Source organism: Aythya ferina (assembly GCF_964211825.1).
Source record: "Aythya ferina genome assembly, chromosome: 1".
Lineage (NCBI taxonomy): Eukaryota > Metazoa > Chordata > Aves > Anseriformes > Anatidae > Aythya > Aythya ferina.
Genome location: NC_140296.1, coordinates 29,794,351 through 29,811,714, shown reverse-complemented (window position 1 = coordinate 29,811,714; position 17,364 = coordinate 29,794,351). Strand labels below are relative to the sequence as shown.

The 17,364-nt window shown below is 42.1% G+C and overlaps 1 protein-coding gene across 1 annotated transcript in view; it reads right to left on the bottom strand.

Moving 5' to 3' along the window:
• Positions 1-2,012, bottom strand: part of HTR2A (5-hydroxytryptamine receptor 2A) — a 28,177-nt gene extending 26,165 nt beyond the window's left edge. The window contains exon 1 of the mRNA XM_084529680.1: positions 1,371-2,012. Within this exon, the coding sequence (XP_084385806.1) occupies positions 1,371-1,785 (415 nt within the window). The 5' untranslated portion in view covers positions 1,786-2,012. The remainder of the gene's footprint in view (positions 1-1,370) is intronic.
• Positions 2,013-17,364: the final 15,352 nt, after the last annotated feature.

Below are 17,364 nucleotides of genomic sequence, written 5' to 3'. Positions count from 1 at the left end.
CACAACTTAAGGCATTTCCTCGCGTCCTATCGCTTGTCACCATGCGATGACACTGGGCTGATGCTGCCGGGGCGCTCCCCCCGCGCCACCTCCGGGGGGTGGCGGAGCTTTGTGCCCGAGAATCCGGCGGTTCCCCCTCGAAATCCCCCCTCAGCCCTTCGGGTTTCGCTCCTCTCCTTCCTCAGCAGCAGAGCCCGGCCAGCAGGAGTCCCTGTTGCTTGTCTCAGGGAAGCAGGCAGGGTTTTTGTTCAGCTCAGGCACCGGACGGTTTCTGCCCAGCTTTACACCGTCTCCTCCACCACCGAGGTAATTTCACCGTTAATACAATAAATCACAACACTGCACCCTCACCTATGCCCAACACCGTTTTGGGGTGCAATCTGTGTAAAAAACGCTGAAATCGTTTTTTTTTGGATGAAACCTCTCATAAGTTACAGGCTCACACTCAAGAGCTATACTCCCGAAATTGTGCAGCAAGAGAAATCTTCGCAAACAGCCTCACTTTCCTCCTGACATTGTCTGGCTTCTCCTTCAGCTGCAGCCACTCAGTTGTGGCACTGGAAAATGCATTTCTCAAAGTTTAGGGGTGATAACAGCCTGGCAGTATTTGTACCGAATGCACAGGCTGCTGCTTTTTCCTACGTGAGCTGTGCTGCAAATAATTTTGGTGAAAAAGAGAAGAAAGGTCTGCTATTAATCACCTACACGGGTATGAACTGTGAGTCATAATCCACTTAATTCTTAAATAACTTCTCTTAAGAAATCATAGCCGATATTTAGCTTTGCTTCTGTAAATGTTACTAAAAAATAGGCAGAATTAACTCCCATCCATTTTTTTTAACTCCCACAATATTTATTGCAGCCTTTGCCAGCAAGTGGAGGTCTGAGCAGGATGTTGGTGTTAAGAGAATTATTAGAGTTTGAATTACTTCATTAAAAAAAAATTAAAGGGGTTGCCAACTTTTAATCTAAAGGTAGTCATTACTGCTTCTGTGCATATTTGCAGAGCAAAGTAACTGGCAGGACCATAAATACTCATCAGAAAAACTGGAAATTATAAGCCATGGGGAAAAATGAAAGAATAAGGAGAACAAAACATCTTCATACACATTTTGAGACAATTCCATCAGCAAATTAGTAGTAAATTAATGATCTGGGCTGAGTTTAAAATGTCTATAACTAGATATATAAAGTGGGGAAAGGCATTTCACCTATTCTTACATCCTTTAACCATTTACACATATTTCACCTTGCATGGAGTAACTGCAATTTCTTTGTGCTAAGAGACTGAAATAAGAACAACAACAACTTGTGCATGCAATGTTTAAAGCTTCTCTATACATGCAGCAGATTACATGGCTAATACTCACCGTACAGTATGGTTAACATTGACACAGGCATGACAAGAAAACCCAGCAGCATATCAGCTATTGCAAGTGACATTAGAAAATAGTTAGTGGCATTCTGCAGCTTTTTCTCCAGTGACACAGCCATGATGACAAGAATATTCCCAGCAATGGTTAAAACAATCACTATCACTGTCAGCAAAGCTGGCCAGTTTTTCTGTGAAAGCTGAAACAGGGAAGGGTAGCATGGTGGACTCATATTACTTTCACACGAAAGATTAGTTAGGTTTTCAGAGTCCCCAGTCAAGTTAAAGAGATGTGATATATTAATCTCTCCGGGTCCGTAAACGTTTCTGTAGAGTCTTCTCTCATGATTTATTTGTATTAAGGAGTTTGCAGTTGGGTTCACAGAGCTCTCCTCATCACAAAGAATATCCATTGCTAAGTCCAAAACCGGTGAGATAAATAGTGAAAAATAGGAAATTATCACCCTTTGTCACCATCAGGCTTTATATTCCTCAGATGTCCATGTCAGAAGTTGATGGAGCACAATCTTTTGTCGACTGCATTTTTGCCAGTAGCATGATGTAGAAAAACATACCAGAATTACTCCGAATGCTGAAATGTTTTGTTTTCCGTTCCATAGGAAGTCCAGCGTTGGCACACATCGAAAATCCAGCTGAACAGCAAAGCCAAACTGGAGGCTAGAGACTGTGGACTTGAGGCTTGAGAGAGCAAAAATGTTGTAGAAATAAAAGAGAAAAAAAACTTTTGCAACCACTAGGACTCCCCTCTGGAGCTACATCTTATTGCTATTGGTAACTGTAATCACACAATTTTAAACACAGCAGTATTAAAATAGCTTGCCATACAAAACAGCAGAGCTCTTGCTTCCCTATTAAGAAAGTTGATTAAAGATTCCATCCAGCATCTTTCTCTTGAAATAATTAGATATGCTCTTATTTATAGTACATCTTCCATAATATGGCTGATAGTCTCTGACTTCTGTTGTATTTCAGTATCATGTTCAGGCTGGTATCAGAGATCCCACATTCTGCTCCGCGTTGGTTTTTGTAGCTAATTGTACCTTTTGGCCCAGCCTGGCTTCAAAATGGAAATTAAACAACTGGATATTATGACTTAAAAAAAAAATAAAAATAAAAAAATAAGGAAGACTTACATTGCACTTCAGAGCCCATGCTCAAACTGCGTTTAGGTTCGCTTTGTACCCTGTTTGACCGTATCCTTCACTGTATTTAGCCAGTTTGGGGTCCTTTTTCTTCAGCGTCCTCTGAAATGGTGGTGTTTGGAATAGGGTCTTGTGTTTTGTTGTTGTTGTTGTTATTGTTGTTGTTTTTTTTTACTTCTAAACTGCACACTTGAGTGAAGCTAGTTCCCGTGCTGCGAGGCTTGCTCTTTTCTTCTGAGAGATAGGCTGCTTGCTGGCTCTTTCCTTGTACATTTCCCCCGCCCCAGGGCAAGCTATATTTAAAATAATAATAATATCAGAGCCCTTCACAAAGTGACACAAAAGAAAGCACACACACACACACGAGCAAAAGCAGCCTGCACGGAGGAATTACTGATTTCCACAGGAACGGAATTTCTTGCTCACTGCCTTGTTCGGTTTGTCAGACCTCCCACTATCCGGATGTCATAAACTGCAAGGTAGCAACGGCAGGGGAGGGCAGACCAAACAGGGTCTTTTTCTGGTAAGCCAGCAGCGTTTTCTTTGCGTGTTGTGGAGGTCCTAGGCTTGGGTCTTTTTCAGCGCACACTTCCCATTTGCGGAGGGTTGCAAACACAGCTGCATGCAATTACAGTGTTTTACAGGATGCAGGCTTAAAAGAGACGAAATCTAAGGCTCGCAGTGGTAGTTACTGGTGAAAAAATATAAGTGTGAAGCTTTTTCCATGTAGAGGAAATCATGCCATCCTTAAAAGGAAGAAATAATGATCAATCCCTGCAGTTTTAACTCCGAGTCTGTGTTGGCACATTAATCAAACTGGCAGCAGATATTTATAAAAATTTTGAAGTCACCCTGATGTCACTCCCATTTGTCAGGAGGTGGATGCTACAGTTAACCCCAGCAGCCTGTCCCAGAGAAGTGTCCCAAAGGAAGCAGTTCAGTAAGGCAAAACCGTAAACAGCAGAGAGGGAGACAAAACACACACACATACACACCCAGCTTCCTCTGCTGCCAGAACATGAACGAAGAAGTAGGCAGCTCTTAAATTTTCCACACAATACAAAAGCTTCTCCCAAATTCACCGAGACTTACCATTGCCCAAAATTGAGCTGAGGGGTTCAGTGTGTGCTCCCATAGCCCAGCTCTACATGCAGCATCCCTAACCCCACTGAGGATCACAGGAGGCTGCAAGCATATGGAGACTTACTGCAGCTCAGCTGGCATGTGCTGATCTTTTCAGGGGTCAAAACTTTATTAAAGGAAGTCTTTCCTTATCTATGAGGCATTTTTACAGTAAAGCTGTCCGTAGTGAAATTGTTCCGTGGAAGGTTTTGCTACCAGCTATGCCCTGGCCAGCAGCTATCATAGCAGGACAGAGCAGCCAGGAGGCAGCTCCTACACAGTAATCAGAAATGAATCATCTCAGCACTGAAGTTTTCCAGCCCCATAGCTGAGCCCAGGAGACTTCCAGCTAAGAAAAGCTGATAAAAAAAGGCTGATAAAGCTGAGTTTAGCAATAAATGTTTCAGCCCTGGCAGTGCCTTCTGAGAGCCTGAAGAAGCCCTTTACTTCCCTCCTTCAACATGATAACCAAATTGAGTTACCACATTCACCAAGTGAATTCAGCACCTCTGCTCGAGAGGGTTTGGCAGATGTCCCCAAGAAGATGCCCTCAGTGTGAGAGTGCAGACCTGCTGTACGTGTTGTACTTGATTACTGTTGAAAATCACTACTGCAAAAATGGATGCAAGACCCCCAGGCTAGTGCTAGGTTTAATCCTTTGTAAGGAGATCAGGAGTCCTGTTATTTTCTTAGATGGCTTCTTCCAAAGCTCAAATGACCTTTTAACATAACAGCCATGGGTGGGAGATACTTTCTGTCAGGTCAGTACTAAATTGTGGATCAGAGGCTGGTTATGCCAGCAAAGCCCAGGTAGATCTGTGCACCTTTCTCCCTCTCCAAGACTGGGAGGGAGATTTAGGACCTGGTCTTCCACTTTCTTGCATTAATACACTAAGAAATAGGCTGTGTGTAACAGGTTTGTGAACCCTGAATTCACATCTGCAGCTCCCTGTAGGCCTGAAGTGTAGAAAGAGGCAGAACTTTGTCACCCTCCTGTTCCATCCACACCGAAGTTCCATCCCTGGAAGTCTTTAAAAGACGTTTAGACGTAGAGCTTAGGGATATGGTTTAGTGGGGATTGTTAGCATTAGGTAGAGGTTGGACTCGATGATCTTGAGGTCTCTTCCAACCTAGAAATTCTGTGATTCTGTGATTCTGTGAGTAGTTTCATCTCCCCCTTTCCTGTGGTGAGGTGGCTCACTCAGATACTTCCTCCTTCCTTGGCTCTGAAGTCTTATTCAGGAATGTGGCGCTACTCTGGGCATCAGGAATATAGAAAGTAAGTGTGAACAAGCTGAATGTTGCTATGCCTAAGACCTGTGCAGATACAGTCATAAGCTCTTCAGGTAGGTGCTGCATCATCTCCTTTGGCTGTAGACAGACACATCACCATACCATCTGAGTGCCTTCTGAATGCTCTTCCATCCCACTTGTCAGATGCAAAACTGAGGCACAGTCAGATGAAATGCCCTTCCTTGCATGTGAAGTATGGATGAGCCAGAAAATGCTTTTGTATAGTCCAGTATGTCGAAAACAATGTCCTACATTGTCCTACAATGATCCTACAATGTCCCTAGCAAAGGATGTTGGAAGTGCTATTGAGCAGAAGTATATCGTATTATTTACCTCAGAAACTTTAGTTACTACATCCCCCCTCAACCTGAAAGTGGCTTCTCTTCCATGTGGTATCATTATATGTGTCAAGCGATAAAAAAGCATCCAACCTTTTTGTGCTGAACCCAGTGAAAGGAGGGGACCTAGGCTTCCACTGTTGTGTGCTCTTGTCTCCTTGCAGAATTGAGCATGTGCTCTGTATTGAAACAACAGTGAAACACAACGCTTGTATTATTTGCAATGTCTAACGCCATTGTTGATTGTTGTTTTTCCTAAAAGCGAATAGTTCTGGAAAACTGTGGGTCCTGTGACTTTCCATTTTTTAAACAAGCAAACTTGCACTCTGATAGCAACAGAGCCTCACACACTGTGACCTGCAGTCCCAGGCTGTGTGTCTGCATCGAAAACAAAGACAGCTGCAGTCTGTCCAAATTAAGCAAAATCTTAGGTTAAAACGGTGATAATATGCCCTGAAGCTAGACATAGAGCATTATTCAGAAACAAAGCTGGCACTGGAAAATACAGCTTTCTACTTTCTGGAAGACACCAGTGTATCAACGTATCCCTCCTCTGCACCCTAGTACTCCTTGGAAATATTGTAGGACATTTATGTGTCCACTCGGGCAGGGTTTTTATGATTGGTGTGGTGCACATTACTGCTTTTCAATAACTTCATCTGATAGAGGAAAAGTAAAACAAACAAGTTTTAAACAGCTGTAAAACAGGTCATTTACATAACTCAAACCTAGTGTTCTCGAGATAATTCCAGGCCTCTGAGTGTGTCCTTGCCTTCCTTGATGTTTTGAGTGTATTGTGTAATCAGTAAATGTATAAACTGCTGAGGTTAATTGTTCACTCTGACATCTAAAAGTCAGGCAAGGGGAAAGTGAATAATTTTTGTTGTGGTTGAACCTGCTGTTATTTGGTACCTCTGTTTACATTTTCCAGGGTTTGCTGGAGCGGTTCATACTGTGGTGCCTGGAGATGTGAATCAGAGCCTAGTTATTACAAAGCAGAACAAATAACTAAACAGCGCTGCTCTCTTTTTGTCTTACACTCTGTAGTTGAACACATTCTGGATCTTTTGACCTTCTCGACCCATGCTGTTGCAGTAGGGTCAGAACAGGTTGTCATGACCTTTCCAAAAACTACACCCAATCAGCAACCCTCATCTTTGCTGTCCACAGGTGAAGATCCCAGACAAGTTGGATGCTGTGGCACCAGCATCCCCTCTTTATGGGCTACAGGTCCTGAGGGCTGAAAACCTGTGGTGTGTAAGATGGTGGTTTTCTGTGGGGGTCTCTGTTGTCTGTATTAACTTGGTCTGGAGTACTTGTGATGACCACACTTTTGAATGAGAACTAGATATCATAAGTTATAATTACTATGCAATCTGTAGTTAACAAATATATATATAAAATATATACAAAAATAACAAACTTTCTAAACTTTCATGTCTATGCCTTCACACAATTGTTATCAGTCACTATTCAGTCCTAAGTGGAGCTGTGGTTTATCTCTTACTTCTAAATCCTCACTGTCTCATGCATCCATGAATTTTGGATGGATGTACAGTGTTCCTAGTGATTTGTAGCATGCCCTCCTTTCTCACTGCATGTTATTCTTTCAGGATCTCCAAGCTCCTCTGCATATTCACAGATCCAACAGGGAGGTAAATGTGAGAGAGAAACTGCAGCACTGCATGGCACATCTTTTATCTGTCCAAAGATTTGCACTGGGATCAGTATCATTGCACCTGATGCCACTTCTAGGCTGATGTGATTTCAGTGGAGCTTAATGAAGTTGCCGTGTTATAAAACTGATGTAATGATTTGGGGGCTGGAAATCACAGCTGAAAAAAAAAAAAAACAATCTCTCTTGTGAAATATTGATTATTTAAATATTTTTTTCCCTATCAAATCTTTTTCACAGGAGGAAAAGTTCTGAAGAAGTTCACCTTGGAAGTATCCAAACATTTTTACTTCAGTATTTTTGAACTAAATGTAGCATTTTAATATTGTTGAATTAAAAATGTTTTCTTGTGAGCCAGCTAACTGGCTGTGATGCAAATTGTCTTATTCCCTTATTCTCCTGGACAATTTATATCCACCATAACAGCAAGCCCAAAGGCAGTTTCACGTTGAACTGAGTCGAAATCAAATATTCTTGTTCAGTTAAAAAATAAAGTGAAACATTTGATTTGGATTAAGTCAATGTAGTGGAGGAAATATTTTGTTTTGATTTTCCCAAAGGAAACCTGAATGCTGTGGCCAAAATTAACTTTTTCTTGCATAAAATATTGATCCTGTGGAAACAATTTTCCACTAGAGACCACATATCTGGGAAGTGTCCATTAAGCTGTTGTGCTGAAGTAATGAATGGACCCCAATGCTTTAAGGATGAACTCTGCAGCCTTATTTAAGGAAACCCCTATAAAAATCTGTGGTTTGTTTTAGTAAGACCTGAAGGTTTGGGTCCTTCATGTCTTTCTCTCGGGAGTAAATATTAACTCTTTATACATCTGACAAGAACTTTGATATGATCAGAGGTGTCTGCAGACATTTGGTTTACTAAAACATGTTTGGCTTTGGAGATTCCCATTTCAGCATTGCTGGGAAGAAGCTGAAAGGTTGGTTTGTTCTGAGTCAATGTTATGCTGTGTTCTGAACACCTGATTTGTAAATTGGGCATTTCCTCTACAGGTAAAAATGTATTTCATCCAGACAAACATCACTGCAAATCCTTTGGCATACAGTTCTATACTTCAGTATTAGTACCAAAATATATTCCTATTTTTTCCCCTCAATTTAAACTGCCAAGCAATAGCAAGCATTTTCCATTGGATTTACTTCAGTCTACTTCTCAAAGATGCACCGTCTTCTTCTGCCCCAAATTAACACTGGTCATCATCCAAAGCCTGAATCATCTCAACTGTTATCCAGCGAAATAACATCTTTCTAATGGGGGGATCAAAAACATACACCATATTGCAAAGGTGACATTGGGGAAACTTTGAGTCAAGCCAGTATCATATTTGGGGAGTCTTGCATGACTGTTAAAGGGCATCTTATCACTTTTGCAGGTGATAGGTGCTGCAAAAATTGGGTGCACTTCGCCCTTCCCCCTGTATTTAACTTCCAACGCTTTGTTAAAGCTGACAAACTTGTGGTGTTTTTTGTTTGTTTGTGTTTTCTTCTATTCTTTATTCTTTGTTGATGCTTACTTGTAATTTTATATCCTACAATATTTGAATTAAACTGTTTTTCACCCTCAAGGTCAGTATGGTACTACAAAAGGAAAACAAAAACTCTTTCAATTTTTTCTATGTGCGTGTTCCAGGCACTGATTTGTCCATAATTCTTTGTGTTTGTTTTTGTGCTTTGTTTTCTATTTTTTTCCCTTTTGTCTTGTTTTTCGGGTAGAACATAATCAGAAAAGCAAGTCTAAACTGAAGCCATGAGGACCATGCTACATTTCTACTTGGACATTGATGGATGGAGAACTATTTAAAAGAAAGAAAATCAATCTGGAATCCAAAGAGGTGGGTCACCTTTGTGGGTTACCAGCATTATGTGGCAGGTCCTAACCCAAATGTGTTTGTTCTTCCCATATCCCCAAAAGCTGGTGGATCAAAGGCTTCATCAGCATAAGGCAGAGATTTCCAGAGACCTGTGAAAGAGAAGGGGACCTGCTAGATCAGCATGAGATAAGACTACAAATATTCTTTCTTAGCATGCCCTTCTTTCTCTTTAAGTGTGGCAGAACCAAACAGCTGCAGCTCTGAAGTAATATTCTTTAATATAATATATATACGTTATATATATATAGCTGCTATTTGTTACAGATGTCTATTAAAACTAGCAGGTGACTGCTGTTGTGTCTTCTCTCTCTTACGCCTGGGATTGCACATTTTCCAACTTGTTCAGTTACAAAATGTAATTTATAACCATCACGATGGAAAACATTATGCAGCACACAAATTAGCATCAGTATGAATGCCTGTTATTGGATGACTGTTATATTTCTAGAAATATGCAGTTATACTCGTTCCTCCTTGGCAAACATAAGATTTTTGCTATCATGTTTTGTTTAATTATATTTGACTGATTGGAACAGCCTTAATTACACAATAGTTCTGTAATGCACAGTCCCCAGCAGGTCTTATTTTGTGAGGAACTAGTCAAAGGTGTTGACTTTTGGCAAACACAGTCCAGCATTAAATCAAGGTCATTTGGGCAATACTGACTGGCAAGAAGGTGCAGACTTGTAACAGAGAGAAACATTTGGCTGATTGACTCCTTAAATATCGGTCATGATATTGTGACCGTGGCTTGTCAACGGTGTAAGAATTTTAGGCTGGAATCCAGTCAGTTTGTTTAAGATTGCTATCCACCCAACTGTAGGTGCATAGAAAGCAGTTGTTTTAGTGCAAAGTCAATTAAGTCTCTCCACTGAGACAGTCAGTGAAAAATATATGCAAAATATATTTTAAAAATTGTGTTACATCTAAGTTTATAAATATTTTTAACATGTAGATGCAGCAGGGTCTGAACTAGTCGACTCAGCTCAACTGACTGAGCCGAGTCTTTGCTGCTTACTCCCAATGTTTTAAATGTTGTACTTCTTGCAGACTGATTTTACTATCATTTAAGGTGTTACAGAGAAAATGTATAATTCTTTTTTCTTAGTGGTGCAACCAGTTCCTAACTTCTCTTTGGGCAGTTTGTGAGCCAGTAAGTTCAGAGTCCATAAAATTCTGCTGTGAAAGTCCTGGGGAGATCACAAAAAATTTGCAATTTGATTTGTAAAAGAAGCTATTATTATTTACCCAGCTCAATAGTCACGGCATTATCTGTGCTCTAGTTCCTGAATTCCTCTGGAATTCAAATGCACTTCTTTAGAACACTTAAGGCAATCAAAACTATTTATTTAAAGCACCAAGTCACTTAGGAAATAAGTGGAATACTACTGAAAGCGAAAATATTTTCTAGTGGGGTTTGATATCTTTGTAAACATTTTGGCTTTCATTTTCTTCCCACTCATTTTTTCAGTCCACCAAGGACCCAAAAAATCACATTTTCTACCAATTTCCACCAAGTACTGTAAGTCAGAAGACAAGTGGAGAACCTGGTCACTTTATGTAGTACAATTTATACCCTCTCACTCTCTAATATATGGGTGAACATCACTGTTTTGTGGAGTCCAATAAAAGCCTATTCAGTTATATTCTTTTAGGAAAATCCATGCTGTTGGCAAAGCAAGGGCCCATGCCTGTTCTCCAGACACGTGGGGCACCTCCACGTCTTACATACCAATACCATGTAAACATGGGCTACAGCTGAGCATCAGAGCTGTGCTGGGCAGGCTTGGGAATCCTTGAGGGCACTTCTGATCTGAATGTTAAATTAGCTTTATTGCAATATCACTTTCAAATGAACCGAGCCTGATGTCTCTCTCTTACAGGAATATGCCTTCTTAATGATGCTTCCTTGAAAGCTGTTGATGAGAGGCAGGAATAAGGGAACAGTCATTACCATTAAGAGTATTAGATTGTTGAATAGTGAAAGTCATTGACTTTCTTCCAACTGCATGGTTTTATAAAGTCAATTAGTAGAATATAGGGCACAAAAGCTTTCTCTGGTACACACAATGAGTCACTGGACTAATGCATAGGTCATTCCCGTGCACACCACTAAATCCCAGTTAGCAGCTGGTCTGCTTTGGTCATCTATAGGAAAGTCCTCAGAGGCATTTAGAGGTGACCCATTGTCATATAGAATCATAGAATCATAGAATATCCTGAGTTGGAAGGGACCCTTAAGGATCATCAAGTCCAACTCTTGACACCGCACAGGTCTACCCAAAAGTTCAGACCATGTGCCTAAGTTCACAGTCCAATCTCTTCTTAAATTCAGACAGGCTCGGTGCAGTGACCACTTCCCTGGGGAGCCTGTTCCAGTGTGCAACCACCCTCTCTGTGAAGAACCCCCTCCTGACGTCCAGCCTAAATTTCCCCTGCCTCAGCTTAACCCCGTTCCCACGGGTCCTGTCACTATTGTTAATGGAGAAAAGGTCTCCTGCCTCTCGACACCCCCTTACGAGGAAGTTGTAGACTGTGATGAGGTCTCCCCTCAGCCTCCTCTTCTCCAGGCTGAACAGGCCCAGTGACCTCAGCCGTTCCTCGTACGTCTTCCCCTCAAGGCCTTTCACCATCTTCGTAGCCCTCCTCTGGACACTTTCCAACAGTTTCATGTCCTTTTTATACTGTGGTGCCCAGAACTGCACACAGTATTCGAGGTGAGGCCGCACCAGCGCAGAGTAGAGCGGGACAATCACCTCCCTTGACCTACTAGCGATGCCGTGCTTGATGCACCCCAGGACACGATTGGCCCTCCTGGCTGCCAGGGCACACTGCTGGCTCATATTCAACTTGCTGTCTACCACGACCCCCAGATCCCTCTCTTCTAGGCTGCTCTCCAGCGTCTCATCGCCCAGTCTGTACATGCAGCCAGGGTTTCCCCGTCCCAGGTGCAGGACCCGGCACTTGCTCTTATTGAACTTCATGCGGTTGGTGATCGCCCAGCTCTCCAACCTGTCCAGATCCCTCTGTAAGGCCTTTACGCCCTCATTTGAGTCCACAACTCCTCCAAGTTTGGTGTCATCAGCAAACTTGCTCAAAATACCCTCTATTCCTACATCCAGATCGTTTATAAAAATATTGAAAAGTACCGGGTATATGTATGTGTCTAATGGAGTCCCAGGACTGGGACAGATCAGAGCACTCCGCACACCATACACAGCCCACATGGAGTGGCTGCTAGCATATCATGTGGCCTAAGCAACTATCCTGTATGTATACATGTAGGATACCATCAAGGAAAGACTTCATGAAGGTCTCCAGTGCTACTTCAGCAAGGGCAGGGAAGATGTGTGAGCACCCTTGGACTGCCCATGGGATGGGTGAGAGGCACCCAGAAGAGCCCTTGGGCTGAGAGTATTCCTTGGGATGTGTTGGCTATGACACAGTGAGTGGAGGTGAGGGTGGAAAGGAAAGCATTTTTAACGCAGATGTTAAAGCAGATGTTCAGGGTAATAGGCAGAAGATATACCAGGACGATGGGCTGCAGCAAAGTGTTAGGACCTATGTAACAGAAAGCCAAGCTTATATATAAGGATAGGAAGGGATTTGGTATTTGGTGGGTGAAGGGAAGAAAAGAGAGGGAGAGAAGATCTATGGGTTATGTTATGAAGATTCTTATGACCCAAGTATCAGGCAAGCAGATTCATAGTTTTTTAGACAAAAACTCTATTCCATCTCCTGCGGCCATCCGGAGTCCTTTGTAAGTCCAGGAATGACCTTTTCCTACATCCATGGTTTGAAGTTTGTTACTTCAAATGCAAAAACTCACAAAATAATAAAAAACCCCACAAGATTATATTTCTGTCTTTAGGGTCTTAGAAGGCTCTCTTTAAATTTTTGATCATTTCTTGGCTTTCATACACTGTCAAACCCTTATTTTAACGACTTTTTATTCCTTCAGTATTCCTTGGGCTATTTTATCTTCATGCGTTTGTCAGGCATACTATAGAAGGAGAAACTTCTCCACATAACTTAGAACCATATCCCTGTTTGGAATAAGAAAACGAGAGCTTGGCAGAGGAGTGCAGAAGCTTTTGAGCCACTGGTAAATCCAATGTACATGAAAAATCTTACGTTTTCTCTTCAGTGTATTGCCAGTTGCAGTACAGAAACCATTTGTCCAAGCAAGGTTCTGTAAAACCTGGCCCATCAGGATCTTCTTGCTACCAGTTGCCCAAAGTGCCATGTCAGTATGCTTTCCTGTCTAAGACTGACCCCTAATTCCTCTGACACTGGAAACCCAGTATCAGTTTGAGACAAAACAGCAGAGAACCTGTCTCTGTGAAGGATGGCTTGAAGTGGGCAGGAGATCTTTCAGTACAAATGATGTGTGTGCAAGAAATCATTATTTGTTGCACAGGTTATAATGGGGATTAAATTCAGAATAGGGATTTGTAAGATTTTTTTGCAGAAGAAGGCTCCTTGTGCTACTGGGAGTCCCACCATGGTTGGCTTGGCAGAGATTGGAAGCTGCAGATTTATATGTGCCAGTTTATTAGTAGAGAGCTTATGAATTTCACAAGCTGCAGAAGAACAAACATCTCCTTTCATGGTTGCTTTGTGGGAAGAGTTATCATGAATACAACCCATTTGTCAGCCATATATTGCTTATTACCATTAGGAGTTGTGCGCAGGGAAGTTTGGAAGTGAGGCAGACAAAAGTGCCGACAGCATGTTGACCTTGGAGAGCTGCATTTGCTGCAGATGCCACCTTACACCTTGCTCCTAAAAAATACACTGGCAGGGGATCAGAAATCAAACTCTTCCATGGTGCTGGAACATTTCAAAGCTATGAGGCCTAAGTGGCACATGTGGGTTGGAATCAATAAATCACACCAACTTGCTGCTCTGATGCCCTGTCCGTAGTGTTTAATGTAACGCCTGGCATTAAAATGCAAAATTCAAGCCAAAAGTTTGCCTCTGAACATAAATCAGGCACAGACCCAAAAGCCTGACAGGAGATGAGCTTTGTATTCTTTTCTGATGGCTGAAACCCACGGGGCGTGCCAACCTGGCAGAGTCCAAGTCCGGCTGCTGATTGAATGCCTTTTCCTGTAAATATGTGTTTAAATACCAGGCTGATGAACTACCATGTCTAGCTCGATTTATCCTGTGCTAGTGAAAGGGGAACAAAGAAATTAGCATGATCCAAGACAAATAAAGGAAGGCTTCAATAAAGGAAGAAGTTCTCTTTAACAGAATACCAGAGACACTGAGGTTGGGAGGGACCTCTGTTCCCATCCAAGCAGGTCACTGTTTCCTAACACCAAATTCCCTGAAACCAACTGTGTTTCCACTAACGTAGAGTGATTGGCACCAACAAAATTTAAGCTGGAGTGTAGGACAGAAGGACCTGGATCAAAATACATGAATTATCTTCTAAATGGTAAAAAAAAAAAAGTGGCCCGGGACTATTTTACCTACTGCACTCTGCAAAGTGCTTTCTGATATGGGAACAAAAATACTTACAGGGACCTGTGTGTGGTTCTCCAAAATAAACAAATCAGTGCTATCCACCTCACTATCCAGAAGATGGAAAATTAATTATTATAGAGAGTCACAGAAACTAGAAACCGCCTGGTGCTCAGTCCTTCACAGGCACAGGCTTTCAGGCTGACGAAATTACCCGAGATGTTTAGATCTGTTCTGCCAAGCTCCCGTAACATCCCCAGCTTCCATGTGTGCTGGTAAGTGAGAGCAGTTATTCCTGTAATGTCCAAACAAACCAGCAAATTACTGCCTAAACTCTGCCTTCTGTGTGTCCCCCATGGCTTCTGGGACGAGCTGCTGGCCTTGGTTTGCATACGCTGAGCTGCTTTTTGTGAGATAAACAGCAAAGAGCACTCACCTCACATCTCTCATATATGCACCTTCCCTGGTAAAGAGCAGGAACAAGCCACTAGATTAAGAATTTGAAAATCAGAAATGCTCTGGGGTGTGTCATCAGCTGGAGAAAAATCCCACCATTGCCACTAAGGCATCCACCTTGTTTGCGCCTCCAACTCAAATGCATTAAACTTAATTACACAGTATTACAACTCCAGGACAGATTTACCATATTTGGGTAGGAAAAACTTTAAAAAAGCTCTCCTTCATTAATAATTGAAGCTGTGCTTGTGCTGCAAGCAGAGGAAAGCAAAGTGATGCCGGCCTGTGGGACACGGTGCAAAGAAGCAATCTTAAACTGTTTTAATAAATGCATATAAATCCTGTGTTCATGGTCATTTAACCCAGAACATGGAGGCTACAGATGGAAAAACCCAGTAGGTGATCTACTGCGTGTCCCTGGCACTGCAGAACTGCTGCTAGCAGCATGTTTTCATTGAATAAATCTGGTCCTCCGCACCCCAAGCCCTTCCTGGTGTACCTTCCTATGACAAGAATTTTTGATTTTTCCCCTCCACAATGGATAGTTTATATTTGCCTTGTGATTTCATCCACCCCTCCTAATTGCATGCCTTCTGCTGAAGGAGGTAACTCCCCTTGGTGTTCAGACCCTTCAAATATTGATTTGAAAAAAAATTTCCATGCCCCTATTCTTTTGCAGAAGTGTTTAAGGCCTGCTTTGTGCATATTTAGCCTGTCAAATCTCTCTTCCTGCATTCCCCCGCATCCTTTTTGCTGCTCTGCTTTTATGATTTCTCACTGTGCCTAAGTCTCAACACTTCAGCTTTGGTGGTAATAGAGCAGTCAGGACAGGTTTGCCAAACCCTTGCATCCAAAATGCAAGATGATTAATCCTATTGTTCTTCCATTTTACAACTGGGGACAGACAATTTGTTTTTGCTTGGACTGTCTTCCCACTGCCTTCTGGGCTGGAACAGATTGTCCCCTCCAGTGCAATTTCAGCCACATTCAGTCCTTGAAATTGTGTTTGCAGCGTTTATCCTTAAAAATAGGAGGGGAAAAAGAAAATTAAAAAAAAAAAAAAAAAAAGAGGAAGTGAATTGGGAGCTTTTGCCCTCCCCTTTCCTCAAGTCTTTTGTTCCATTGTTAACCCTGTCATTGCTTAAAAGGCTTGGGAAGAGTCAGGCAGGGGAGGAGGATACTGGGAAGGGGATAAAACAAGGCAGGTGTTTTGGAGAACTGGTGAGGATCAGAGGGAAAAAGGCACTTTTGAGCAGGATGGTTGTAGAGGGTGTAGAGGATTAGATTGGGAGGTTGAACTGGGGAGGCCAATGAGGCAAGAGATGGCAGGAGGAAGAGAGATGGCACTGGTGGCTGACGGGATGGATGGACAGTGGTGGAGGGGGTTGTGGTGCAGCCGGCTGGATTTATTGCCTGCTGGATGTGTAGGGTGAATAAGAACAGGCTTCATGGTGCATCAGAGGAAATGGGAAAGCTGGAATTGTAACCTCAAAAGAGAGCTAATGCTCTGGGAAAATATTCTGAACTGAGAGGAAGCCTTGATTTAAGATGACATGTTATGATAAAATGGAGGAGATGGGAGAGACATTAAGACAGAAAAGTCTTCCACCACCATGCACCTACATTTTTGATGTATCAGGACACTGTAACAAAGGAGATGTAAAAAGTGAGGTAAAATCTTTAATGATAAAACTCCCTTTAGGCTAACTGTGACCTCAAACTCTAAGGGTAAGTTTGAGGTAGGAAGTTTTGTGTTCACAGTCCAGGTGGTAATTTCCATGGTATATGGACAGGCAGGGTTAACTGCAGGTCTTCCTGAGCACATGAGCAAGGGTTTGGGCAGATCCTTTTTGTGAAGCGATTCAACAGCCAAAGCTGAGGGTCTGTGAGTGGTTGCTGTAAAATTTGCCCAGCAAATATTCCCTTTCCTGCTCCTGGCAGGAAAACATTTATAGGTGCTTACCCTGTCCTATACATACAAATGAGCAAAACAAAGCAACGCTGCCCCTGAATGTGATTGTGTCAGTTTGTTTGTATCGAGCACCTCAAGATATTGTGAATTGCTCTTCCCTTGTGGAAGAAAAAAAAGATGTATATTTGGGCAGACTTCCAGGGCAGGTTTCACCCAAGGGATGCCTGGCTAGTGGCATGTTTTTAACTATTTTTCATGTACCTGATAATCTCATCTCATTACGTTTTATAAGTTACTGAATGCATTTTCCTTGCATTTGACCACCCTAACTTTGACTCTTTCACTCATTCACTTGTTTTTGCAGGTTTTCTGACTGCGAGCACTCCCTGCCACAGATGAAGCTTGAGAAATTGCTTCTGAGAACTGAGCTGAAATTGCAAGGAGTCCCATGTCTCTGCTTCACAGATTTCTTTACAAGATATTACATTGGATCTAGTACTACATTTTACAAGCCACACTGGAACAGCTCAATAGTTTAAGCTTTGCCTTAAATAAAATAAAAAAGCATCCCCTTTTGGTTTGAAAACAAACAAAACCCAACAATCTCATTTCTCACGTAAGACAAGGAATAATTCCTTTATCTGCAATGCCAGCTGCTCAAGTTACAGAGCTC